Source organism: Xiphias gladius, chromosome 14 (assembly GCF_016859285.1).
Source record: "Xiphias gladius isolate SHS-SW01 ecotype Sanya breed wild chromosome 14, ASM1685928v1, whole genome shotgun sequence".
Taxonomy (NCBI): Eukaryota; Metazoa; Chordata; class Actinopteri; order Istiophoriformes; family Xiphiidae; genus Xiphias; species Xiphias gladius.
Genome location: NC_053413.1, coordinates 11,169,695 through 11,196,807, shown reverse-complemented (window position 1 = coordinate 11,196,807; position 27,113 = coordinate 11,169,695). Strand labels below are relative to the sequence as shown.

The 27,113-nt window shown below is 41.1% G+C and overlaps 1 protein-coding gene across 3 annotated transcripts in view; it reads right to left on the bottom strand.

Moving 5' to 3' along the window:
• Positions 1–27,113, bottom strand: part of LOC120799112 (cAMP-specific 3',5'-cyclic phosphodiesterase 4D-like) — a 50,815-nt gene that overhangs the window by 3,855 nt on the left and 19,847 nt on the right. The window contains exons 1-11 of one of the 3 annotated variants that reach the window (XM_040144016.1): positions 23,545–23,968; positions 7,539–7,730; positions 6,320–6,364; positions 5,627–5,663; positions 4,813–4,886; positions 4,625–4,677; positions 4,222–4,334; positions 914–1,007; positions 599–771; positions 393–491; positions 21–185 (exon numbers count right to left, since the gene is read on the bottom strand). In XM_040144016.1, the coding sequence (XP_039999950.1) occupies positions 21–185; positions 393–491; positions 599–771; positions 914–1,007; positions 4,222–4,334; positions 4,625–4,677; positions 4,813–4,886; positions 5,627–5,663; positions 6,320–6,364; positions 7,539–7,730; positions 23,545–23,693 (1,194 nt within the window). In that variant the 5' untranslated portion in view covers positions 23,694–23,968. Of the gene's footprint in view, positions 1–20; positions 186–392; positions 492–598; positions 772–913; positions 1,008–4,221; positions 4,335–4,624; positions 4,678–4,812; positions 4,887–5,626; positions 5,664–6,319; positions 6,365–7,538; positions 7,731–23,544; positions 23,969–27,113 lie in introns of those variants that run through there. The other 2 variants (XM_040144014.1, XM_040144015.1) reach the window with 2 other exon arrangements.

Genomic DNA, 27,113 nt, shown 5'->3' with positions numbered 1-27,113 from the left:
GAATTAGAGTGACTGTCTACCTCCAGCGCAGGTGTGGACAGCAGGACGTGTGTGGACTGGACCACGTCGGCAGCATGGATGTTGTTGTGGTAGGCCACATCAGCATGGTAATGATCCTCCAAAGTCATCATGAAGGTAATGAAAGTGTCCGCAGGAATCTTAAAGGACTTTAGCAGATCACGTTCCTATAGCAGCAGGAGAGAAGGAACACATCAAACACTGGGTCAGTCAAGGTAAAGATAAATCAATTATTAAAATTGGGTGGTTACGTCATTGTTCCATTCATTCATTTACTCTCTTGTTCATTCATTTACTGTGCCAGGTGTTTGAGGTTGTGCAGTATGAGGACCATACTCTGTTTAATAAAAGTACAGTATGTTGAGATGTGTTACCTGGAAGATGGTGTACATGGTGACAGTCAGTGGGCGATTCCCAGAATACTCAGAGACCTTAAAGATGTCAATGCCCCATCTGTTTATGTCCTGCAACTCCTGCCAGTGAACAATATATATCATTACAACATGCTGCACAAGGGAGAACATATAGAAGAAACAGTTGCTTTGAATTGATAAATTAAGGGTTGAACTAGTTCTCGTACCTTGGCTAGGAGACCTTCCTGGCTAGCGTTGACCCCAAAGCGAGGAATGGTGGAGGGGGCAAGGCTGGGACTGTGGGTGGCCTTCTTCACACCGCTGATCTGGGACATGGGCCGCTTCTTCTTGTCCTTCTCCTTGGTGGGGGGAGACATGATGTCCATGTCATGTTGTTTCTCTGTCAGATGGAAACAGACACACTAGTAATATAGATCAAAATTGTGTAAGCTCTCGATAAACCCTTTCACTATCCTTTGATTTGATTTACCTGTATATATATGTTTACAGGTTTTGTATTATACAAAGTTGAGGTGTTTTACCTAGGAAGGTGCTAGAGATGAACTCAGACACCTGGTTCCCTGAACGGCTGGTTTCTGACAGCTGGGTGAGCTCTCGGTTCAGCATCCTCTTGAACTGGGGACACAAACACACATCACCATCCATGAGTTTGATCAAATAACATTTGTGCCAAGAGTGAAAGTGATTTTCTGAAAAACAAATGATGCACTTGTAACATCTCTGAGAATATGCACTTCCACAACCAAGAAAAAATTCACAACTCTTGACTCCCCCTGCGCTTAAAGGCAGCAAATGTCAATCTGAATATGCTGAGCATTAAACTTATAAGAACTCAAAGAGGTTTTTTTCTGTAGCTACAGATGTATTAAAATATCTCACTGTCTAGGAAACTCTTTTTAACACAGACAACCATTGGTTTTGGAGAGGAAACACATTAACAGAGTAATCTACCCAGAATGGTTATATCAACAAGACCTACAATCTCTGGAGTGCACATGTGTGTGTTGCATGTCACAAGCAGTGCAGTGGGTAAGGATTGGACACAGAAAAATGCATGGCTGTCTTTACTCACATGTAGGCTGCACTCAAACAATCCACATATCTAAATGGAAGATGTCTAGAATCTTAGAGGACCTCAACAACTGGTTGTTCACTTGTTCACTCTCATTCACAAAGCGAGCAACATGTGAGCCTGGAGCAGTCTCGTCCCTTCCCACCCAGCACATCCCGCGCCTCTCCTTACCTGAAAGAACATCCACGACATGGAGATGAAATAATTCACTTCTGGCATGTCAGCGCAAAATCAAGCATGGGAGCAAAAATACAACTGAGTGAGAGAACTGAGCTTTCTGGTCTTCCTGTGACGCTGCCTGTTCGACAGAGACACAGACAGCAGGGACAGTTCGTGCTCCTATACTGCCTGCCTGAGCAAAATCCACTGCAAGCAAACAGTCCACTAGTTACTGCTATGAGAGCTTTGATCAGTAAGAGCTGAAGAGATGGAGAAAAAAAAAAGTGCAGCGGTCCATGGAAGAACAAGAGAGTGGAAGCAAAGCTGTGGGAATGCTGTGGGATGCAAGGATGCAAGGCTCCCCCTGACTCTCCCTCATTCACTCAGTTACTGCCTACTCCTGTATTAGTGTAAACACAGGGAGAACGAGGTACTCTAATCCCCGCCTCCTTCCAAAAATGCCTAAAAATAGCACTCAATGAGGCGCCCGCTGCTGCAGAGGCTGGGAGAGACGGAGGTCTGTCATTGGCCAAGAGACATACAAAGTAGGCGGGGCTGAATGTGTCAGAGGCAGAGGTTGTGAGACACACCATGTGCACCAAGTTTGAAGAGGATATGAAGGAATAGCTTTGAATGGATTTGGGGGGGGGCGTTCATTCATGTAGCCAAAAATAAAACAGAACACCCTGTGCCACAAAGATGTGGGTACATTGACCATTATCATGAATGTGATTATAAACAGAGGATAACAAAATATTCTGATATAGATATACGCTCAAAGCTGGCTGCCTGGATAATGCAAATGATACGTGTGAAAACAAGCAAAAACTAAATGAAAAAATGCTCTTATGGCCCATTACAGCTACACGTTTTGGTTACAAACAGTTATTGCTGATATCTTACGTACATATCTTCATACAAACTTTTTATTTATTAAATTACAGTTTAACAATGTTTTTAAGCTGATGTAAAATATTAAAAGATAATTATGACTGTCTCATTGTGCCAGTGAAGAACAGGGAGTCAGTGTTTACTTGGTTGAGTACCAGGTCAGTTTTGGTAAGTGTTAACTGCTTGTGAAAACTGTTCTGACTGGAGTGTAATGAGCATTTCCTTAGCTGAGCTTTTCATACATAAATATTTCACTGGTCCAGAGAGATCTCACTCTTCCTCAAAGACACATTCTGGGGTGACAGGAGATCCACTTTAAAGAAAACCCTTCAATAAGATTGTCAGCAATGCAGAAACAAGGTTCACTCCAGCCTCCCATGTACCTGCCTCTGTTCCCAAGTGCCAGCATAGATAATTCTTCCCCTTTGACTGAAGCTGTTCATTGACTGATCTGCAGCAATGGGGGGAGTGGGGGGGGTCTTGCCTCCTGCAAAACTCTGCCACGTGAGCGTGTGGCATGTGTAATGGTATACGTATCCGAGCAGGCAATGTATGTGATGGGAGACAAGGCGGGCAATGTACATGTACTGTATGTGATGGGAAGAAGAGTGTGTATGTGTGTGTTAGTATGAAGAGCACGTGTATGTTGTGTGGGCGGTCTAATCATGGAATCACATGAGCACCGGGCTGTAGTCTGAGAAAGGAGGAGGAGAGGGGAGGGATATATGGAGGAAGGATAGATGGGGGGGGTGCCGTTTCATCTTCAGCTCCCACTACCTCATTCACATTTTTCCGCACATGAGTGGGGGGAAGGGTGTGTCTGTGTGTCTAGTCTCTAGATGCATGGATGAAACCATCCTGCTCATTCACGGAATAAGCCTCTCTCCCATCTGATGACGGATGGGAGATTCTATTCATATTTTCATGATGGATTCTCCATATTAGTGAGCTTTCAGATTTGTTTAGGGATCAGTGAAGGCTAACTGCAATTACAGTGCATTGCACACAATCCCCAGACTTAGTGTTGTACTTGGAAGCCATGGTAATTTGGGCATAAAACATCTGTGCGCAGCGAAAGATTCTCATCGATTAATGAAGAACTGATGAAAATTATTATTATTGTTTCATGTATTACTTTGATCTTTTCTAATAAAAATGCTGACGTATTCTCAAAAGGGAAACACCAAGTCAATTAAATGAATTTGACTGTTGAATTTTGGCTATTAAGGTCTCATCTGAAGCAGCAGTTGCAGGGACATGAGACGACAACAGTGGTGGAAAGAATGATTGACATTTATAGATATTTCAACAGTCTGGGGCTGAAAATAAACTTTGTTTAAATGCTCTATTTGTTGTAAAAGGGTTAACTTTTTCTGTGTGATGAACATCACACATCATCTTTGTTTTCCTCAGTTCAGGGTCATCTACTGTACTGTGTTCATTGAGTTTGAATCTTACTATCTTAAAAATGGCAAACACATGCACATGCCTAATAAAATCCTTCGGGGGGGTGAATCACAGTACAGATTAGAGTGAACGCACTGCAGCCTTGCACTGAACTTAGCTGTATTAAACGTTAACCTGAATGGTGTGGCAGCTTGTATCTACCTTTTATTCTTTGACAGGCAAGTGTGTATGTTCAGTGTTTCACTCTGTGGCCTACCCCAGTGTCTAACTGTGTTAGTGTTGTGTATTATATTAAAGTACCTTGTTTGAAGCCATCTCGCTGACAGAGTGTCGAGTTTTCAGCGTCTCTAATTGTTCCAGACACCAGTCCAGCTCATCTAGAGTCTCTATGGCCAGCTGCTGGTGAGGCTCCTCTGTACCAGATAGACACAGGAAGGCATTATGGGATGGACTCAGTTCTCAGAGAGCACTGACATACTGTTCCAGTTTCAAGAAGATTTTTAAACTTAAATTGGGCTGTGAGTCTACTGTTCTTGTTGTGTGTGATTTACATTAATTTACTAATTAATCACTGTGATGTGTTACCACTAACCCAATTCACAAATAAAATAATGATAATGTCCTTGTTGTTCTGTGTGTTTCTGACAAATGTTGACTATAGGATATTGATTAGTAAATAGCTCATTCTAATACCAGTACCGACCTGCGAGGCTGGTCTTGCACATGGATGGTGGGTTGCTGCCTGAGGATCGCGTCCTGTAGACAGAGGCCATCCACAGTCAGCAAGTAAAAAGACATACTGTAACTACAGCATAATTATATTTGTCACGTGTGATGGTGAGATCACGGGAGGATTCATCAAGCAGCCAAGGACGTTTTCTAAAAACCTACTTGCTGGCTGTGCGATCTTGCTGGCCGGTTATGACGGCAAAGTTACTTCGGACTGTCCTCAGGCTGGCGAGGACCTATAGGATAGGAACAAGAAACTGAATGTACGAATACATCAAGTGCGATGTACATGGCATTTGTGATGTAATGAAACCACAGATGTCCCTTCAGTGATAGCCTTAAATACTTGCACATGCCTTCAATGAATTCATCCTGAGCTAGATCAAGTGCTTCTCAATATGAATAGCTGATGAGCCTTTTGAACCATATACTGTGGTTTTCATCCTCCTAGCTGAAGTGCTACACAGAGGCATTCCCCTCTCTCTTGCTGATGATTTGATGGCATCACTGACACTCCTCTATGTCACGTCTGTCACTCCATCTGCAGCCAAACACTGACTCAGCACACAGAAAGAGCTCACGGAGTATCCGGTGTCCGGACCCGAGCCATGTACAAGCCTTATCAGCCAGAATGCAAATTTAAACAGCATGATCCAGCAGTTTTGGATTCACTGCTTTTTTCTCTGTGTAAAGTGAGCACAAGTGTGACGCACATCCCACGCAAGAGCCAGGCAACACCAGCGGGATGCCTGATCCTGTCGCAGCGCCAACATAAGGCTAAGGGGCTGTTCCGGTGGAGCAGTAAAGCCCAGTCTCGTACCATCTGGAGTTTATTATAGTTTTTTTAAAGACCTGCTGTCTTTAGCTAACAAGCGAACATGACTTTCCTTTTATTCGACCCTCTGGCAAATTTTCAGATGGCATACAAAGAAATATAACTTCCAAAGGCTGGATGGAAAGGTTTCAGCGGACTCACCTGTGCAAATGGTGTAACAATCATGTCCTCTGTGTGTCTGCAATACAGAACATAACACACAGGAGGAAAAGGCATCAAACAAAGACGTGAAACACCGACTAGAGGACCTATATATAAGCTCCTAAATTTGAATAATTCGTCTGTGTCAAATCAAAAGACTGAACTTAACTTTGTTAAGAAGAAATAAATGGAAAGGAGGTATCACTTCTAGGTTATAAAAACTGAGGTTCTGTGCAACCAGGCAGCTAGAGGACATAATTAGTTATCATATTTACTTGTCAGATACCCTCATTCATCACTCCTTTCATCATTATTCTGTATAAAATGTAGCTATGTCAAAAAAACCAATAAGTCATGCACTGCGTATGATAAGTTGGTGAGGAGACGGACTGGGGTAGGTAGAAGGGTGGGTGATATAGATATGAACTACTGAAATACTCACAAGTAAATAAAACCACAGAGTGTGTTATTATACTTGGTTGTTTTTGATTAAGCGTCACATGCAAAAACAGAACTGGGTGTTTTATGGGGGTCTAACAAGGGTCACAGGTGAGGTGTTTGATATTTAGTCACATTTATCAGGAGGGAGGTGGGAAATGGCCATAAAACCATCTAGAGGGAATGCAGGAGAGAGCTTCAAGGGGACAGAGTCAGTGTCTTTATCTAATTTTTGTTTTATCATGTTCTTCTCACCGAGATGACAACCAGTTGACCTCCCAGTGCTTCAAGCTTTCTTCCCTTCAAAAACAGATAAGAGTCGATGAGGACACCTGTGACTGCTTACTTTACAAATTTAAAGGCGTTTAAACAATATAAAGTTGGGGGTGGGGGGGTTGGGGGAGGGAGTCTGGCTTGGGGAGAAACAGCGAAAAAATGAAACAATAAACAAAATGTAGCCTCTTCTTTCCATCGGCTTGCAGTCCCAGTGAAGCAGATTTGACATGCGAGCATTTCGTGAAGGAAAAACAGCTGGTTGTAGTATGGTTGTTCTTTTCAAGACTGGAGATCTGACTGTGAATATTTCAGACACATGTAATGCTCAGCATGTTTTAATACTGCCTATTAGCTTGCAGAATTGAAATACTGGGACAACAAACACATAATAATTTGCTCAAGGAAGACCGTTCTTATCAGTCCTTCTGTCAAATATAAGCACATGCGCACAACAGCTTTGAAACATGAATAAACAAAGCTATGTAAAGACAGCACACAGCCTAAACTGAAAGCCTTTGGCTTCGGAGGTCTCTCTAGGAATCCAAAGAAAATGCTAAAACGACTAGTTTCAAATTTGCGAATAAAGTTGAGACCACAACTGTTTGCTACAGCTTGTAAGGAGCCAACCCTTAACCCAGTGCACCATATGAGCCCTCCAGTGTGGAAACCTCTCAGCACAAGCAAGAAAGAAAGTAGAGAAAAACATAAATTGTGAATAAACTGTATATACTTCAACTGATTGAACAGTGGATATATACAGTATATTCATTCATTTTGTATATGACCTAAAGCACAGCACATAAGACGCTTTTGATATTGATTCTGAGTCCCTAGGCATGACTAAAGTTGCATCAGGTGATGATTTTAGGGCAGTCTTGAACGTTATTTTGAAAGTTGTGGAAAAAATATTTTTTATTTTTAGTATTCAAATATGAACAGCACACTGCATAAAAGTAAGGTTTGTATGGAGCAGGATCTAATGCGAGGCAGTGCACTGTTCTCATGGGTGTAAATAAAAGTTTTCACAATCTAAATAAATGAAATAAATCAAGGAAAACATATTTTGCTTAAAACCCATCCCGCTAAACACACAACAAACATAAACCATTGTATATTATTCATTAGAATGTCTCCTGTTCACAAAGAAATACATCAGCAGTATCAACTCATCGAACAGCTGAGTTGGAAATTAACTTACAGGTCACTGGCAGTGGAGGAGTTTCTGGAAGGACCTTTGGGTGAAAGGTCAAAGTCGGAGTCCGAGCGGTAGAGGAAGGATTCCCGTCGCTGGCTGTGGGGAAAGTTGGCCTGTATGACCAGACCAGAGCCAGGGCTGGCTTGGGGGTCCAGGGGGCTGCGGCCCACTGACAATCCATTCTCCACGTCAAAACTAGGGAGAAAGAGAAAGAGAGAGGGGGTGGGAATTTATTGAGGTTAGGTGACAAAGTTTATACATAAAAAAACAAACATGCAGATTTATGCCACAGCATGCGAAGGAAATGAAAGAAGCATCCATCTATTCATCCATCCCGGAAACATAGTTGTTCATTTTATCCTATGAAGATACTCCTACTGCAGGTTTGGACATATCTCCTGCAAAATGTCTGTTAAGACCAATTATGTGATCAACAAGAGGCATGTTGTCCTGTATGATTCTGTTTCTAGACGTATCAAACAAATCAATCAACTGAATTTCATCATCTTGTGATTCTTTATAGTGTCAGACAGGAACATGTGCAAAAACAGCTGTCAGCAGTGTTATTATAAATACACTGACTGACCGGTCGTTACAATTAGAGCTGCTACTGTGTCTTTCACTTGAGCAATTAGTTTCAGTGATTGCTGCAGGCAATGTGAATGCGATAGTGAGATAAATAGATGGATCAATGAGGACAGATCCATAGACTTCAGGTTTCAACTGGTGACAAAAATGTTACTCTTGCGGATAGAGTGTCCAATATAACTCTCTCAGAGTAGAAATCCCAGTCTCTACTCCAGTTAAGAGACTGGTACTGCTCCAGTAACCATGAAAGGGAGACATGTAATATAAAATACAATACTCCACACCTAAAAATATCACAAGCTTTCATCACTGGGTATTAACATCCGGCCCTTTTTTATCTCTTGAACAGGAAATAGTGTAATTTAGAAGGAAGCGTAACCATTATAAGCCAGTAAAGACCACAATAAGAGCTAAAAATTACCATTTTAATAGGGTGACAAAAAGGATATGACAGTGTGAAATATGTGGGAATGCAGTTATCAAATCTGATCTGATATAGCTCACAAAGTAGACTAAAATCAGCACTGTATTTAAATCCGTCTTACAATGGATGTTAAGAAAAAAACAACAAAATTAGACTGAAACCACAATAAGCGGGTGTTGAGAGCCACAGACAGTGAATGGCCTCTAATTCCGATGGCTGCACGTGTGCCTTCCTGCTGTAGCTGGACTGATCATTAGGATAATGCACTTGAAATGAACAGTTACATGGACTACACTTCATTAAAGGTGAAAAACATGTGTGGCTAATTTCATGCATGTGAGGTACAAGTGTGGGTGTGAATATCCAGGGGAGGTCTTCATGTGTGTGTGTGTGTGTGTGTGTGTGTGTGTGTGTGTGTGTGTGTGTGTGTGTGTGTGTGGTGAAGGACTGTGAGTGTACAGCGTGTATAAAATTAGCATCAGCGTATTGACGTGGGGTCATGTGAGTGTGAGTCTAAAAATAGCCCGATGTTCAGGTGAGGAGGAGTTCCTCCTGATCAAACACAATACGACAATGGAGTTAAACACCAAATAAAGGCACAGAGTGGCCCCTTTTCACAGTCTGGGCATGTTTCCGCCTTGATCCACATCTCTATTTTCCCACAGCCCCATCCCGCTGACATGCAAACCCAAGGAGACTCTGTCAGCCTGCAGCTCCGTTTGGCACCACGTCTTCTTTTCTAAACAGTCTGAGGAACTCCAGAGTGGAAATCCACGCTTAAGCAAAACAACCATGAGCAGAACGTGGAGGATTTTGGATGGGCAGATGCTAAGACACACACTCGATATTTTTCAAATAAATACAGCAAGGGAAACGATATTCAAAAATTAAAATCTCGGAAACCCAAGGAAAAAACAAAATCTGGAGTTTTGGGTACAGGAGTGGTAGCTGGAGATGTCGGTCAATGATAAGTGTGGGAAATAACAAAACACAATACCAAAACGTTGTTACAGTCACAAGTAAATCACCAATTCCAGGACGGAGTACTGAATAGCACAGCTGTAAATACAGTGTGCAGCTTTTTAAGGTCTATATACAGTGTTACAGTTTATAATCTAAACACCACACAACACCTTTATCGCAGCAGACAACTTGAGATGAGAACAATAACAGTTTAGTCCAATGAAGTGTCCCAGTAAGCCATGCTAATAAGCCAGTATGCTCAATACCAGAGCCCTGGAACTGGCAAACCTAAATGGAATACAGAGGTTAATGTCAGTAATGTCATTAATTACACTACTGCGCTTCCTGCTAAGACACGTTAATATGTCTCTACTGGCACTTTGCATTTCAGCCCTGATGGCTGTTAATCATTCAGCCGGAACCTCGGTGTCAGTTAATAGCATTAATTATTACAATAACTTGACTAATTCATTAGTTGAATGACAAAAAAGTCATAGACAGCAATTTTTATAAACAATTAATTGCTCAGGTAAGTATGTGAGGATTCACTGCTTTTCTCTACTTTGTACCATTATAAATGGACAATGTTTGGGTTTTGGATCGCTGGACTGACAAGCAATAAACTCTAACGTAACCTTGGGCTTTGCGAACTTGTGGCAACATTTTTCATAATTGTCTTCTACTTCATGAACAGTATGATAAATGACAGATTAACTGATAGTAAAGACAAGACCAAGAGTTTACAAACCATGCTAACGGCTCTGTGAAGCTGTACTTAGGCAAGTGCTGCTTTGAGCTAAATGCTAACGTAAGCATGCTAAATGCTCACAATGACAATGCCAACATGCTAATGTTTAGCAGGTGTAATGTTTACCATGTTCAAATTTTAGTGTAGTGTGTTAGCATGTTTAACATTTGCTAATTGGCACACAAAGTACAGCTGAGGTTCATGGGAATGTCATTAGTATGACAGGTATGAACCAAAGTATTTGACAAACTAAAATGTAGACCTGATGAGGAAGCTAAATGGAAAGTGATGAGATCATCAAAATTCATATAATTCATCCTGAGGGGAGCATGAATTCATGGCAATCCATAAGATAGTTACCAAGATATTTCAAAGGATATTTCTCAAAACTGCAAACATCAATCTCATGGTGGAATCGGAGAACCCAGAGGGTCATTAGGATTTATCCTCCGGGGACCATGAACATGGTCAAAGTTCTGTGCCGATCCATCCAATAGTGGTGGATTGACTGATTACTGCCATCCTTGGAACCATTCCAATAGCTTTAATAGCATTAATATAAAAAATTTGATTGCTGCGTAAAAATATGGCTTTCTACAGTACTCCTACAGTAGGAATGCACCGACCGCAGCATGCCAACTTCCCATTCATTCCTCTTTCTTGCCACCCTCCTAGCATGCTGCGTGAGGGCAAGACATTGGTGTGTTACTGGCTATTACGTAACAACAACCAAACAGAGGCCCCCACCCCTCCATTCATGTGACAGATTCAGACATACTGACTGCACTATACATAGCCAAGGAGAGGAGTCAGAGGGAGGGAGTGGAGACAACGGGGTGAGGGGGGTGAGAGAGAGCAAGGCCAAGGTAAAATAGGGCAAAGAGAGAGTGAGTGTAAATAAAAATTCAATGCGGAAGAGAGTACAGCCTGTTCTGAGACATGTACAAATGTGTACTTGACTGTGTGTGTGTGTGTTTTTCAGAGGTGTGGGTGAATTTCAATAGAAAAATGGGGAATTTATGTGTGTAAATTATGCCTTTAATGTGCATAACAGTGGTGCAATGTGCCACCTTACACATTTCTAATGTATGCATTTTGATCTGTAAGCACACACATCATCCCTGCCCAGTTACTACAAGAACACATGTAGCTTGGAGCTTCACCCACTCACCACTCTCTGTCTCTACTGCTTTCTCAATCTATCTCGATCTGTCCTCACTAATGATGCTGCACCCCTGGCTGTTCCTGCATGCTCTGACCATAAACTGGTTTCTATTTTTGTTCCTGCACCACGCTTCTGTCTCTATGCAGCTAATTTTAGCCTCTCCATGCATGGGGAACAGACTGAGAGAGGCAGCGATGCAGCTAAAAATAGCCTTTCAGGTAGAATACAGAGTCCTCCCCCTCCACTGTCTTCTCCCTCTGCATCACAGAGCAGCAGATTCTCCCCTCCGTTCATGAATATTTATCGAGAAGTTTCTATTTGAAGGCGATGCCGAGCTAAAATTAGATCACAGATCAAAATATCGCCCACGTCTTTCCCTCGCTGCTATTTCACTTCCAGTTTTCTCCTCTTCCGTTCTCACTCAGCTGAGTTCAGTGCAGGGGAGTGAACATAGTGTCCTGACTTACTCATGACACTGGACTTTTTATCTTTTGCTTACAAACACTCAGACACAACACCGTTGTATTTTTGCATCAATATGTCTGCTTCATATGATTCCCAGTGTTACAATCGCAATAGTCTCCCTTTGGTTTATATGAATCAGACTTAATGAATAATAAATACAGTAGCATGAACACCAAGAGTAGTTGTTGCCAAGGTAACAAACTGATGGGGATCCAAATAAACAATAAATTGAAATGATAACAATGCTATCTATGTGAAAATGAGTTTCTGTTGAGACTGTGTCAGAGAGTTGTTGATTCAACTTTTTGTTGTTGTTGGTGCGATGCATAATATTTGTATTATATGTGTATTGCATTATATTTCCTGTTGTGTTATGTTGTGTACCTGCTGCATCTAGTCACATGACTGTCGAAGGAAATGGTGATTAGATGAGTCTAATGGTCTTTCCATTAAATCAATGTCCCAAGTAAACTGAAACAGCAGCCGAAATACAAATTAAAAGACCATTCTTTTTTAGTCAAAATGGTTTAAATATGGACTTCAGGGAAGTTTTTTCTAGTGATGGAATTCATATTTTCCAATATATATATTTGTGATTGAAACTGAACAATGCATAATGTAGCAGTTGTTTATGTTTTTAATGCAGGGAATGATGACAGAGTAAACCCGCTCCTAATGTGATACCAGAATCTACCATCAACACCTCCATTGTGCACAGTCTTTAAGCATACAGTTTACAAAATGTATACTAAATATGTCAACCGAGGCATTTTGTGTTTTTAACAGGTCAAAGGTCAGCATTCAGGCTTAGCGTGCACATCGTCTGGACAGGAAACTCCCACAGAAGCGCCGTGGCTGTTTGGACAGTTGGTCTTCAAAAACGACTCCATTGTCTTTGTGTCTTTCACATGCCAGCCAGTCTCACCCTCCCACCCACCTCTCTCTCCCTCCCTTTCTCAGCCTCAGCCACAAGATACAAAAATCGAAAGAACAAAATGAAATGTTTTTAAAATAATGCTGTTGAGTGGGAAGTTGTTGTTTAACAATATACCAGATAAACTTGTGGGTAAGTGATGGCTGATGTGTGTAGTGGCTGCTGTCTGGAGACCTGAAATAAATCTGTTCAGTCACTCTGAGGAAAGGGGCCCTCTACTGGGCTTTTGTGGGATTGCAAGGGCTGGGCAATCTGTGTCTCCCACTACTGACACTGGAAATGTTTTGTAGCTATAATACAATTGGTAGAGCTAAGACAATTAATATGCAATACATTTGATAATCATTTAAGTCTATTTTTCAAAGAAAAAGGTTGACTCTCCTGCACATTCTTTTCATTATTATGTTGTACTATTTATTACTGTTCTCTATCTCATGCAGTTTTTTTTTTGGAAATAACTTTGTGCTTCTTATTATTATCCTGATTCATCAATCAATCCAAAGAAAATCCTCACATTTGAGAAATATATATAATTGCTGATTAATTTTCTGTTGATCGACTAATCAATTAATCGACTAACTGCAGAGAATTGTGTTCCACTCTTATGCATTACATCAGAAAAGACCAAAAGAAAAACTTGAAAAACTAATTTTGTTCAATTGTGTACAATTTGTTTGTAATCGTTAATTTTAGTAACACAATTCTGAAAGGATTCAGAAAGGATAACATGATATGATACAAATATCAAGATGCAAAGAGATGAATAGATGATAATATTGAATTATCAGTGAGGCAGATTAAAAGATGCAACGAAAAGGTGAGGAAATCGAATATGTAATATAACAAGTAAGCTGAATGCCACCTCTTTAGGGACTGGATGCGATTAAACAGATGCATCCTAATTTGGCCTCTGCATTCACACACTAGGCCTCTATCAAATCTGAGGCCTAGCGCCTCAAAGGCGCCCAAACATGCACACGGACAGACACACACACACACACACACACACACACACACACACACACACACACACACACACACACACACACACACACACACACACATATGCACACACCTGATTACTTTCTCTAGTCTAAAGACAAAATTGGAGCCAACATTGCCAGGCATCATAAAGACTTTTACAAAAAAAAAAAAAAAAGTGAAAGAGAGAGGTGTGTTACAACGTTTGTTATTTAAGTAGCTGGCTGGTAAGAAGTGTGATTGATGGTAACCTGTCAGTGGCCCTGATACTCGACACTCCGCCTGCGTCACCGCCTGTCACGGCAACGTCAGTCCCATCTGGGGAGCATTAAAATACAGGAGCTACGGGGCAGAGCGAGAGACAGAGAACGAGAGAGGAGATAGGCCTGTAAACCAGGGCGAGCTGTCATCTGAACCTTCATTCATCATTCCCAGGCCTTCGCTGTGACACAGCCAGAGGTAGAATCAGTTACACCAGAGCCGACTTGCAGGACTGGCTCAGCCATTTATTCAAGAGACATTTAAAAGAAGGCGGAGAGCTTTTATTACATGTAACTTAGATCTCATCTAGTGACGCTTGAGAGTGTCGTATTTCCTTTGATAATTTGAAATAATTTCTATTACGTGACAATGATTCTGCTGGAACCAATCAGACCTAAATGCAGATCTGTGACATGAAAGCAGCAGGAGTGTAAAACTTCCCCGGCTCGGATGTATGCATCTAGGATGTATGCATCCGTGTTGCATCTGCACATGACACACGAAAGATGTTCTGGAGCAAACAAGGATTAGGATTGGCTTCATGAGACCACAAAGTTCACGCCAGCAGGGGAGAGTCCACACCCTGTAGCTCAACACCCAGAATAAAGTGAACCATGGATAGGAGGGTGGTCAATCTGGACCACATTAGAAGACAGACTTTAAAAGGAAACTTGGAGCAATTTCAGATTCAAGGCGACATTTGCTATGTGTGAAGTTCTGCATAACACAAGGGTCAACAGTGTGTGTTGTCTGATAAAAGTTGTCTGCTTGTTTTTGATGTAGCCCTTCACACAGAGGGAGAACCACACTTCCGCTCCTTTCCTGGGACATCAAACTATTTGCCCATGCAGCAACTTGATGGAGGTAGTGTGTTTTACCTATTACCTATTTACCATTTACATTGTCTTGAACTGTAATCATTATTTAAGTCCAGGTTGAATCTCAGACAGCTGCATTGCTGCTTATTTGCATAAAAGCAAATAAGCGTGTTTCCCAAAATGTCAAACTATTCCTCTAACTGATTCCGCTGGTATATATCTTGCGTGGGCAGGAGCATGCAAGAAAAAACATTAGATTTGGTTTCCAACTCTCCCTGTTTGTGCCCTTGTCTCTGTTACTGACTAATCCTCCTTGTTAAAAAACATGAAGGAAACTTCTACACGTTGTATATATGCTGCAGATCCTCCTCAAACATTCAACAAAGTAAAACAGAATTTAAAAGTACAGTTTAGCTGCTATCATTTCAGAAATTACTTATGACTAGCAACACAAACAGTAACCTCTTAGGCATTGTATTACTTCACACTCAGCAAAAATGATAGCTAAGTATAGACATTATGCAACCGCGATATAAATGTATGTCCATTGTTCAGAATCATTCGATGAAAATGGTTTTAAAAGAAAGTGAGGCAATGTAGCTGACATAACAGAAAGGCAGGAACACAGAATCACTTCATTGACCTTTATATAAAACAGGAGAACAGAGTTCTGAGGCATACTGTATAATGGGACAAGTTTGTATAGAGGCAGTGATGTGAAAAAGACTGCACTGTTTCTTCTGTAGACTGTTTGTAGACAGGAAGTTTTTGACATAGGAAGAGAGAAACATATGACTTAGTTAGTGGGTTATATTATTAAACACAATTAATTAGTAAATATTTTTTTATTTGTGACAGTAAAATTAAATGTGTAATTTTAATTATGAACAAATGGATATATTACAAATCCAACAATGATGATATTTTTTACTTTACATAACACTATATTTGTTTTTTCACAGTGACACACACACACACACACACACACACACACACACACACACACACACACACACACACACACACACACACGCAGACACACACACACACACACAAATATAAATGCACACACACACACATTTTGGCAGCCAAAAAAACGGACTTGTTTCAAAACCTGCAGCTGTTCTGTAAATTAAACAAGTGTGTGTGTGTGTGTGTGTGTGTGTATGTGTGTCACTGTCTTACTGTACTTAAGTTTGTCCACTGTGATTAAGTCAGAGAAGTTTATTTTGCTATGAACTCAGAAGAGCCAAAAGCAAGAAACAGACAGAAAAATAAACACAAACTAGTGTGTGTGTGTATGCGTGTGTGTGTGTGTGTGTGTGTGTGTGTGTGTGTGTGTGTGTGTGTGTGTAGGTGTGTGTGTGCAATTATTATAATAAGTGAACTGTATTCTCAGTGTCTCAGTGTTCCCTCTCTGACAGCTGTAATCACCATCTCAGGGCCCAGCCCTCTTCCTCAGATCTTTCCTTTGGAAAACAACACAACGCCGTTATGACGCCTGGACTGGTGGATGCTGACCTCTGATGCACTTTACAGTGTGAAGTGGCTGATGAGGACAGGCTCTCTGTCACTCATCAATTGACTGATACAGTATAAGCAACAGGGAGGTACAGTGTCATGATCAACGGGACGATGTTAGCTTCAGGTGTGCTTTGGATCTCCAGGGGGTTGAGAGCAAGAGAAAGTACCGATTTGTGCATTTTAAATAATAAACTTGATAGCACTGTTTTTGTCTCTTTCCTAAAAATCTGCAGTTTGGTTTTTAGTTACCTAAGCTCTTATCAGGTTTGAAAAAATTTCAACAGTTTCAGCGTGGTCAAATTGTTGAGAAATTCTTGCATTTTTTGTGCTTGTTCTATGAAATTAAGCTTGGATAACCAATCCTTCACTGTAAACACATTCCTTATGTTCCAATACTGCTGTTTGTTTTTCCCTTTGTGAACTTTAAAAATGAGCTTCACTAACAGGAAGACAAGCTGCAGAATAACGTGAGGACAGTTTGCCAAGGACATCCTACATATTGTACATACTGTATTCTTTTAAACCAACCATTGTTTGAAATGGAAGACATGTACAAAATACTATATCTCAAATAAATGTGTCATTGTATGAAAAACCTTATTGTCGATAAGGACAATACAGTTCTCTAATTGTAAAGTTATGGCATTGTGTAAACATAGTGAGGTAAGGAGCACTGGCAATGGTCATTTTAATAAACCTTAGTGAGTTAGAGAACAGAAAAGACTTACAGTGACTCAAAGGAGAGTTCTCATCTACCTGCACACATATTCACACACACACACACACACACACACACACACACACACACACACACACACACACACACACACACACACACACACACACACACACACACACACACACCAAAGACTTCAGCCTCTGTTATCCTCCAGGATCGTGTGGCGCAGCAGAGAAAACAGTGAAGTGAGAGGGGAAAAACTGGAGGGAAAAGGAAAATGAGCGGTGGGTCTGAGGGTGAGAAGAGACACGAAAAGAGGAAGTGAGAAGAGGAGGGAGAAATGGCTGAGAAACGTTCAGTACCTGGTCCATAAAAGTGTCGTAACATGATCAGCGTGAGGCACTAAAGGTAAAGGTTCCTGAAGTGAGACCACAGAGAAACATCAGACATCATGTGGATATGTCAACACAGCATATCCTAACTTGTTACACTTTGAATTAACACAATATTTAGATGTTTCTTGGTTCTAAAAGTCCGGATAAATTAGCATAATGTCGGCAAAGTTAAAACTGTTACTGGTGAGTGCGTAAAAGGTCACAGTTGAAGTGTCAACAACAACAGTTGAATGTTGAGCAAGATACAGCAAGATGATGGCTTATGAAGGCAACTATACTGTTGTGAGCTTTGATCTCCCCAGAAATAAAAGGCCAGTAAGTTCGTCCACAATTATTTATGGTCCTCATAGCTAATTTCACTTATTTTAATGTATGACTTGTGATTTTGAGAAATATTCTTCCACTGAAAAGTTATAAAGCTGTTTCCACCTGAGTGTGTCCTAAGTTTCCACAATTATTAGAGAGTACAATTTTATTCTAACCTATAGGCATACAGTACTGGTCAAATCTACAAACGAAGACCCAGGTTATTAAAAAAAAAAAAATACTGAACTTTCCTTAAACTGGCAGACATAAGGAAATAACAGAAAAACCTTTTTAAAACTTTAAATGTGGATTTGAATTTACACCTATCACAGTTTCTAAGTTTTACTTATTTTGTCTCTCTCACAAAGAGGTTACACAACAAGAAGTTCTGAACCGACATGAACGCGTACACAGTCAGTTGAAGAGGGTGGAGGATAGTTTAAAAATGAACTTAAAATGCAGCTGATGCATTAAGGTAAAGCCAGTCAGATCTTCATGCCTGTATTCAAGCACCTGTGAAAGATGACAAATTTATATAAATGACGTGGTCGCCGTAGTTTGCAATGAATGTTTAATTAAAGGAAGTGAGGCGCACATATGGTCCAAATTAAGTGTTCAAACGCACGTAAAGCAACATCAAATTTAAAACTTTGCCTCTTGCTTCATGTTTCAGAAGAGGGTCCAAGTATCCTGATGCTACAGACTCCTCTGGAAGTCAAGGGAAAAAGCCATAACTTCTCCTTAGACACAATACCTTTGTATAGTACACATGGATGCACAAAGACACACAGATACGCTGACACACACACACACACACACACACACACACACACACACACACACACACACACACACACACACACACACACACACACAGGCATATAATTGCACAATTACTCCGTCATTCTACGAAAAATATTCCCTTGCGCATGTATCTGGAAAGCTCGTCACTGGAAAGTAAAGTTAAGGGTTTTAGGAGAGCACTGAGTCCATAACGCCTGTCACAATGCAAACACTCAGCCATGACTTAACTCAGAGTGAGGGAAGGTTACAAACGACCCAACACCGAAGATTATGTTTTAGTGCATGTGTTCCAAGCATTCATGAAGGAACGAGCAGTTAAATACCCAACTTTGCAACCCGCATGAGTACAGTACGTGTGTGTCTGTGTGTGAGGCCTGTAACCCAACACCAGTGGACCTGTTCCTCCTGTCTGTGAGGAGGATAAATGAAGGTCCATGAAGCTCCATGTGGGCCAGACCACCATTATAGGCCACTGATGATTTAAGAAATACTTTGGAAACACTTTCAGACACATTTATTACGACAAAATGCCTTTTGGCTGTAAAGCTTCCTTCACTTCGCCAGGACCAGTTAGAGTTAAGCTCCGTGGAGGGCATTGGATGATTTAATAATTTCAGTAAATCAGGAGATTCATGTACTGTGACTGAAAGCTTGGATTAATTTATCATAGCTACATTGACCTGGCAAATTTAGATAGTAACTGAACTCTGGCACAAGCAGTGAGTATCTCTCTCAAAGACAAGAATTTCTGTACACAAGCTTATCTGTAAAAAGAAAAAATAGCAAAAAGCTGCCTGACAGGATTTGGCTTCTAAAATATCAGAATGTATCCAACATTCACACTTTGAGATTTTGATAAATTAGGGAGATTAAGATTTTACTTTTCCTCTCCTCTCCTCCGAGGTTGAACTGACAGGATAGAGTATTAGGTTTATAAGAAATGAACTTCTAAAGCTGAACCTCAGTTAGCTCACTCACATGCAACCTGCCAAAAGTGTTGTCTTTGTAAGACTCTTGATTCATATTAAATTACTCTGTGCATAAATCACACTCCCAAATACCCCCAAACACCCAACAAAGCTCATACTTGTATTTGCTGTCAGTGGTTGATTATCTTTAGGATTTTTACATCCCTTTCCTGGCTGTCATAACTTGCATAATGCTCTGTGTCATTGCCACTTCATTTTATACTTGGCCAGCTTCAGACAGCATTGAGGAAAATTAAATCAATAGCCTACAGACAAACAGCAGACTGTAGATGGTGAGAGCAGATGAGAGCAGTAACGAGGCTCAAACTACTGGAGCTAATTAACTAGCATTCAATTCTCTATGTAACATCAGAAAACAGCTCCTGTGATCCATTGTGAAGCAAATAACTGTAATTTTAGCCAAGACTTTTAATTTTTATTTCAAAATTACTAATAAAAAGGTATTTGGTCATAAACCAAAGTTCTGGACAAATTTAAATTTAACCTTATGGTAGCGCCAGATGAAAAGCCAGGGGTTCACCAAAATTAATTCAGGGGAACATAAATGTCTATACCAAATGCCACGGCAATCAGCCCCATAACTGTCGAAACATCTCACTACAAACTCATCAACAATGTCATTATGGTGCTAGAGGAGAAGTCGGGGGGTCAGCAAAGTCATTAGGATTCGTCCTCTGGGGACCATGAATGTCTGTACAAAATTTCATGACAATCCATCCAATAGTTGTTGAGATACTTGTGTCTGGACCAAAGTGGTGGACTGACCAAACAATGTTGCCATCGACTGGGCCACGCCGCTAGCATGAAAAGCCAAGTTTTATCATGTTGTTCTGAGCTGGCAAATTGAGTTAAAGTAAGTGTACCGACTGACCACTTTCATAGCCTAAAACCAATTTCAGGTTCATAAAACTGAAATCAAAGGCTAAATGAATGCAGTCTAACACATCAAAGCCAATAAGCTGCTGCTGTCCAAGGAATTTGAAGGGAATCCCCTTTTCTGTCCTCTTTTAGGAAAAGCAGGTGTTACCTTTACAGCTGAAAGTTGAAAGGAGAAACCAATAACCGCGATAACCGCCACTGGGCAAACTAAACCATTACCACTCATCCAGAGATTTTCAGAAAAGTGGTATGGTATGCATCAAGAGCAGATGTATCCAAAGGCTCAATCTATATGGGACCATGTGCGCTCACAGACACATAAAAACAAGTATACCCTTGCCACATATCCATCTAAGGAGAAAAGGGCTACTGTTATCTGGCTGTTGTCTTCTGCGGTTAACTGAGGTAATTGAGCTTTAAATCACGCAGATGAGGCACGCGAGACGCTCTGGGTCTGGTGTCTGATGTCAAAGGCTGCAGATTTATATCCTACCTCTCCCTTCAAGTTCATCTTGTCAGCTTTTCTCATGCCTATGTGAGGATGCACTCAAGCATGAATATATTTATATATACACAAAAGGAGCTCCATCTGACATCTTTGGATATCACTTTATTATCAGAACCGTGCTATACTTTAAGTGGATAGATGTATTCCTAGGACAAGGAGGAAAGAGAAAAAGAAAGAGGGCAAAATAGCAAGCGAGTAGAAAAAGAAAGGTAGATGCTACAAAAAGTGAATGCAAGATTTATGATTTACATGCTATCGGTCATTACTGTTATCTAATGATTTTATATGTGCCTGCTTCTTGAATATGATATTAATAGTGTCCCAAAATGGGCACTGGCAAGGCTGATAACCCCCTGCATCCTTGCCGCTGTCCCTCCTGTGAATAAAATGGTGGGGGTGACTCCAGCTGCAACACACTCTGCTCTTTCATCACCATCATCGGTGCACGCCTGAAGATCGATGCCTCGACCCAAGTAAAGCTGCCTTGCTCCCTGCCTGCCTCCCAGTCTGTGACTTCCCTCCCTCCGCACATTAACTGATCATCTTTAACAAAGACCACTGCTCCTAAAAATGCGATAAAGCTGGCAGAGAATTTCTGGACTGCGTTTTAGATCCACAGTTGGACATAATCTAAGCAGGAGGATGATAAGTAATCATCCAACATTTCCATACTTATCCCTCAAATTTTGGCTACATAGGAGATTTTTCTTTGTTCAAGAGCAGAAGTCAATTACATATCTTGGCATGGGTGTTGAGGGAAATTAAATTGAAAGGACAAACGCCCTTTAAAATCATCCATGCTCACAAATGTTCTGCATTACATCTGATAAACAAGGATCCTGCCTGAGAAAGAGGACAGAAGACCATAATGTAAACAGGACTTTATCTCTGTGTCCTCCCTCACAGCCTCCCCGCTGGCACTGAGGATTATGTGTGGAGCTACAAAACTTATGGTGGACTTTTCCTGTGAGAATATTTGTGTAAGGAACAGTAGCATTAGAGCTACATGGCAGATGGACATGCTTGAATGAGAAAGAGTCTGTGTAATATGCAGTGAACAAACCAGATCTCTCATGTACTGATGTGCAGGACGTGTGAACAGCCCACAGTTATACACACTCACATGATTTGTCTTGAGTGTGTACGATTGTGGCTGTTTCACATGTCGTGACTGACTGCAAAGAGACAGTGCAGGGAAATGTCCTGAAGTTGCTGTCCAGAGAGGCAACAGATGGCTGGTGGTTACAGCCGCAGTAAATAATCAATATGTTAATTAAAACCACCATGTGAAATCTGTGTCTTTAAATTCCCTGTTGACTGACTTTATCCACAAGTGTTTCCTGAATATTAAGTGGCTCCATTAGAGAAAATGTACATTAATAGATATTTTAATATATTTTGGAAACATTTTTTTAAGTTGATAACATAATTTTGCAAGATGTTTGCTGAACTTTACTGCCTTTAAAAGAGTTTTGCAGCCACTTTTCTGTCTCCCACACGCATTTAAAATTACAGTTAGACTTCTGTATAGCTTGTTACCTCATTTTCAAGTTTTGGCTGAGCTACATAATATTGTATAACTACAGTTGGTCTGTCTGTAGCCCTGGCTTTGAAATTAGTGTTCTGAATTGGAGTACTAATTCAAAAATACATGGATTGCTTTTATTTATTTATTTATTTGAACCCAGATTCAATACAAGATTCAAATGATCCAAAAGCTCTTACTTCGACAAAGTTCCTTGAGTCGATTCTTGTTAACAGCTGCGAGAGGTCTTCAAAATGAATAGATATTTGGTGTCATGTGTATGGTGAAAAAAAAAATCCTTCCCTGGAACAGTGCCTAGTCTTTCAAAAGAGGAGACTACACTAGTAGTCAAGAGAAAATATAAAAAAATATTTTGGGAAATGTAGATATGAACAAAAACAACTGATAAAGGCAAAAGAATGTTTTTGCTAATATTGCAGCTGATAAAAGGCTGTATGCAGTCTACAGATTTCAGATATTCATTGTTATATAAAGATGTTCACATTCCCTAAATGATAACAATATAATAAGTCACGTATACTGTAGCATACTGTAGGATGTCAATTTTTCTGTTTCAGTTAGGAAATTGTCATTGATGCTGCCCAAGTGATTCTATTTTCTGTCTACTTGAAGTCCAAAGCTAATAAAAAGATTTTTTTTAAGGAAAATAACCTTTAATCTCAGTAAGAGCCCTTTTTGCCAACAGAACTTTGTTCCTAACTTCGAACACTGCACCATATGATCCGTAAAACGTGCCACACGCTGGTTGTGTGTGTGTGTGTTAGTGTGTGTGAGTTTGAGAGAGAGAGAGAGAGAGATGAAAGGAGAAACTGAGAAGGAGAGAAAGACAAAAGGACTGAGTAAGAGTAAATGAGGTAGCTCTTAATTACCGCCTGCGTTTCTGTATGATGTCAATAGGCCTGTTGACAGCGCACGGTGATCCCCATATGTTCCCACTCCGCACAGTGATACTCCGCTCCACGGAGTAACAGAACCCACGGTTCGTCGGCACACTCATGTTTCTTTAGCCTACTGTCTTTAATTCGTCCTCACCCTCCTCTTCTTGGCCGCTCCGCTGTTCTCCCTCTCTTGGTTCTCCTCAGCTTGTGGCCCCTCTCATCCCTGCAAAACCCGGCCCGCTTCCTCGTCTGTCTTGCTCTGTCGGGCTGTCCGGCTCTCCACGGCTTCCCAGGAGTTCTCATTACCTCTGGCAGGAGTGGACGCCAGTTCTAGGACCAGTGGCTACAGCGCAGAGCCATGGTGACGGGGGCAAATCAATACATGCTACTGTATGCTGGTAAAAGTCTGCTTTCTCTTGGTAGATATAGAAAAATTTGGAGTGTATTCCTTTTTGAGCACCCGAATTCCTCTTGTGGGAGTTGCACACTCCCCTTTGCCTGTCTATCTGCCTTGCAGGCTGTAAAAAAGCTTTTCATCACTCTCAGCAGAGCTCCATTAATCGGTCCCCCTTGTACATCTTGTATTTGCTCTGGGTCTAAATGTGGCGCGGCACTGCTGCCCTCTTCCCCCTCTCCCTTTCTGTCTGTCTGCTCTCTCTCTCTTGCTCTTCTTCTGTTTCTCTCTCCGCTTTCTCCTCTTCCCTCTGACTGCAAAACCTGAAATCACAGAACAAACAGAGACCTTTCCTTTCCCTGGGCAAACTTGCTCTCCTGCTCCAGTCTGTCACATTAGCCCTGTGCTCTGTATGTGTGTGTTTGTGTTTTTTTGTCCGAGTGCCCCACAGAATGTGCACAGATCTGTATGAAATGTGCGTGTATGTGTATGTGAGCAACCGAGCGTGTGCGTCAGTGAGCAAGTGTGTGTGTAGGCATGTGACTGAGCAAGTGTCTCTGTGTGTGTGTGCATGTGTGTGTGTCTTTGTGTGTGCATCGGGGAACAAGTTTCAAAGTGAGGTCAGAGCTGAGAAAGGGGGCGGGATCAGAGCCAGCTAGGTTCCTGCCTTCTCAAAGTGTTTCAGCCATTTTAACCCCTTCCCACTCGCCCCTTCACCCCCCCACACACACACACACACACACACACAGACTCCTGATACAATCTCAGGACAGCACTCTCCCTTTGGACACAGTACCATTATCCTTTCCAGATGGAGTGTGTATTCATGCGTGTATGTGTATGTGTACGTGTCTGTGTCTGTGTGTCTGTGTGTGTGTGTGTGTGTGTGTGTGTGTGCGTGCGCGCGCACACGCGCACGCGTGTGTGTCAGGTATGTCTTGTCTATGTTTGGTAAAGAGATTGATGACAGGATGAGTATGATAGGGTATTACAGTAAGTAGCTCTTGGGACACAGCTTGCTGAGAATGAAGAACATGTACAAACACACACACGCACACACACACTTACTCGTACACAGTATGCACTCAAGCAAAGGCTTAGGCACCAGCATGCAAGGTCACCCATGGCCAGGGGCAGTGTATTTTTGAAGACCAGAAATGTGAAAAGTAAATATGAAACCTTAGCTGGTCGACCTTCTGTATGCTTCATATGAAAACTTAAACAGGAAATATTTGACAAGAGATCAGCAAAATGAGTCAGGAGCCATGAATATACAGGCTATGTTCCCAGAGACAGATTAAGCCTTGCTATGGATTTGTAGTCCAAAGAGGACGAGTTTTGTTTTGTTCATCAGAATGAGCCACGTGTGAGAAAATGCCTCTGTTACTGAGGAGGAGTGTTTTCTGACTGCAAAGCAGGTGCTCTGCTGTCGCCGAGTCCCTGTCAAATCATTTAAACTAAGCAGCCAAACAAAGATTTTTTTAACATAGCATACAGCTAGGATTAAATAGCTCTACACTGCAATACTAGAACAAGGCTGTCCTTCACGTCCTACACATGGCTCATCATCAGGATGTAAACTTTTTGCCTGGGACATGTAGCTTTAGCCTCTGTCGTGAGTTTTTAGCTTGGACAGCTCGTATATAGTCATCAAGTTCATATAAAAGATCCCTTTAACAAGATTGTCATTTTAAAATGGGACAATTTGTATATTTCAGTGATATAGCACTGAGCATTATATAATTAGCACTTTTTATATTATATTTAATATTATAATATTAATATTATATATTATTATATTGTATTATATGTATAGAACTGAGTATTATTATACCTACTTTGACCTGTTGACTGTTCTCTAAACCCTTCCCCCAAGCAGTGACTGTCAAATCATAGCTTGGTAATCCTAACTAGGCAGGCCTGTCAAGCTTCAGATTTCTCCTAATGTTGAAGTGATGTTCACGGGTTTGTAATACACAGGGAGGCGCAGCATTTAAAGAGTTTAATGGGTGGTGTCTTAATACCTGGCTAACTTGCTTACTACTGCCGTAGCAACCAAGCGTTACTTCCAAAGCCAAGGAGCACTAACTACATTAATTTGTGAGGTTACAAGTTACATTAAAAAACACCTGTTTGCAACTATCATATACACTGCATAGTATTTCCCCAAGGTGTGGAAGCTGGTGTTGGATGCTGATAAGAGTTTAGGCTAATGTTAGCAGCTTGGTCCTGCTCTTTACAGTATTTGGGGACGTTTTTCACATCAGCGATCCCAACCAGTGTTACACAGAACAGCATTATGCTTGCTAAACACATCAGTGTGTTTTCCCCCTAAAAACCTTTGCTTGTGTAACGAACACAAGTAAAGTACGAACATGTATTTAAGCTAAAAAAGATTTTTTTAACATAGCATACAGCTAGGACTAACTAGCTCTACACTGCAATACTAGAACAAGGCTGTCTTTCACGTCCTACACATGGCTCATCATCAGGATGTAAACTTTTTGCCTGGGACATGTAGCTTTAGCCTCTGTCTTGAGTTTTTAGCTTGGGCAGCTCGTATATAGTCATCAAGTTCATATAAAAGATCCCTTTAACAAGATTGTAATTTTAAAATGAGGCAGTAGGAAAACAGAGCTAGCATTTTCAACCAACTCATTGAGCCAATGTTAGCTTAGTACAGCGTGCTAGCTACAGCTGCTAAAATCTGCTCATGACTTGTCATTTCAGCAAAAGAGACAGTCGTTGGATAGTTGTTGGCTTACTAAGAATTTGGAGCAGAAAATTTGCCACCACTGTAAACTGCATTACTGTTTGTGCCTTGCGAGTACAGAAAGACTGACAGGAGTAGCAGGGCATGACGAACGACCAATTACTACTCAGCTAACCCTCATGCTCAAAAAACATCTCCATAAATGGACTTTAAGATACATTCTGCAGCATGACATGGTTCAATTGAATTGGCAAATCAATAGATTGCATCACCTCATCACCAAGGAATTCACAAATGTTCGGCAGAGAGACAACAATAGGTAAGACTGGAAAAGAAAAAGTAAGAAAATATGAGTGGTTATAAAGCGGAGGTATAGGTATCTTTAATATGAACCAGGCTCCTTTCTAGAGGCCAGGGAGTTTAAAATGCATTTTTCAGAGGATTTCACAGTGTTCCATGTATCTGCGTCACGGTGGGGGAAGAGAGAGAATGTTTGAAGAAAGACAGACATTAAATGTTTGCTTCTGCTCAGTATCTTCACATCTCTTCTTAAGACAGTTGTGCTCTGAAGCGCTGGACGCCGAGGCTGAGACGATGTGGCGAGGTAATCTCTTAA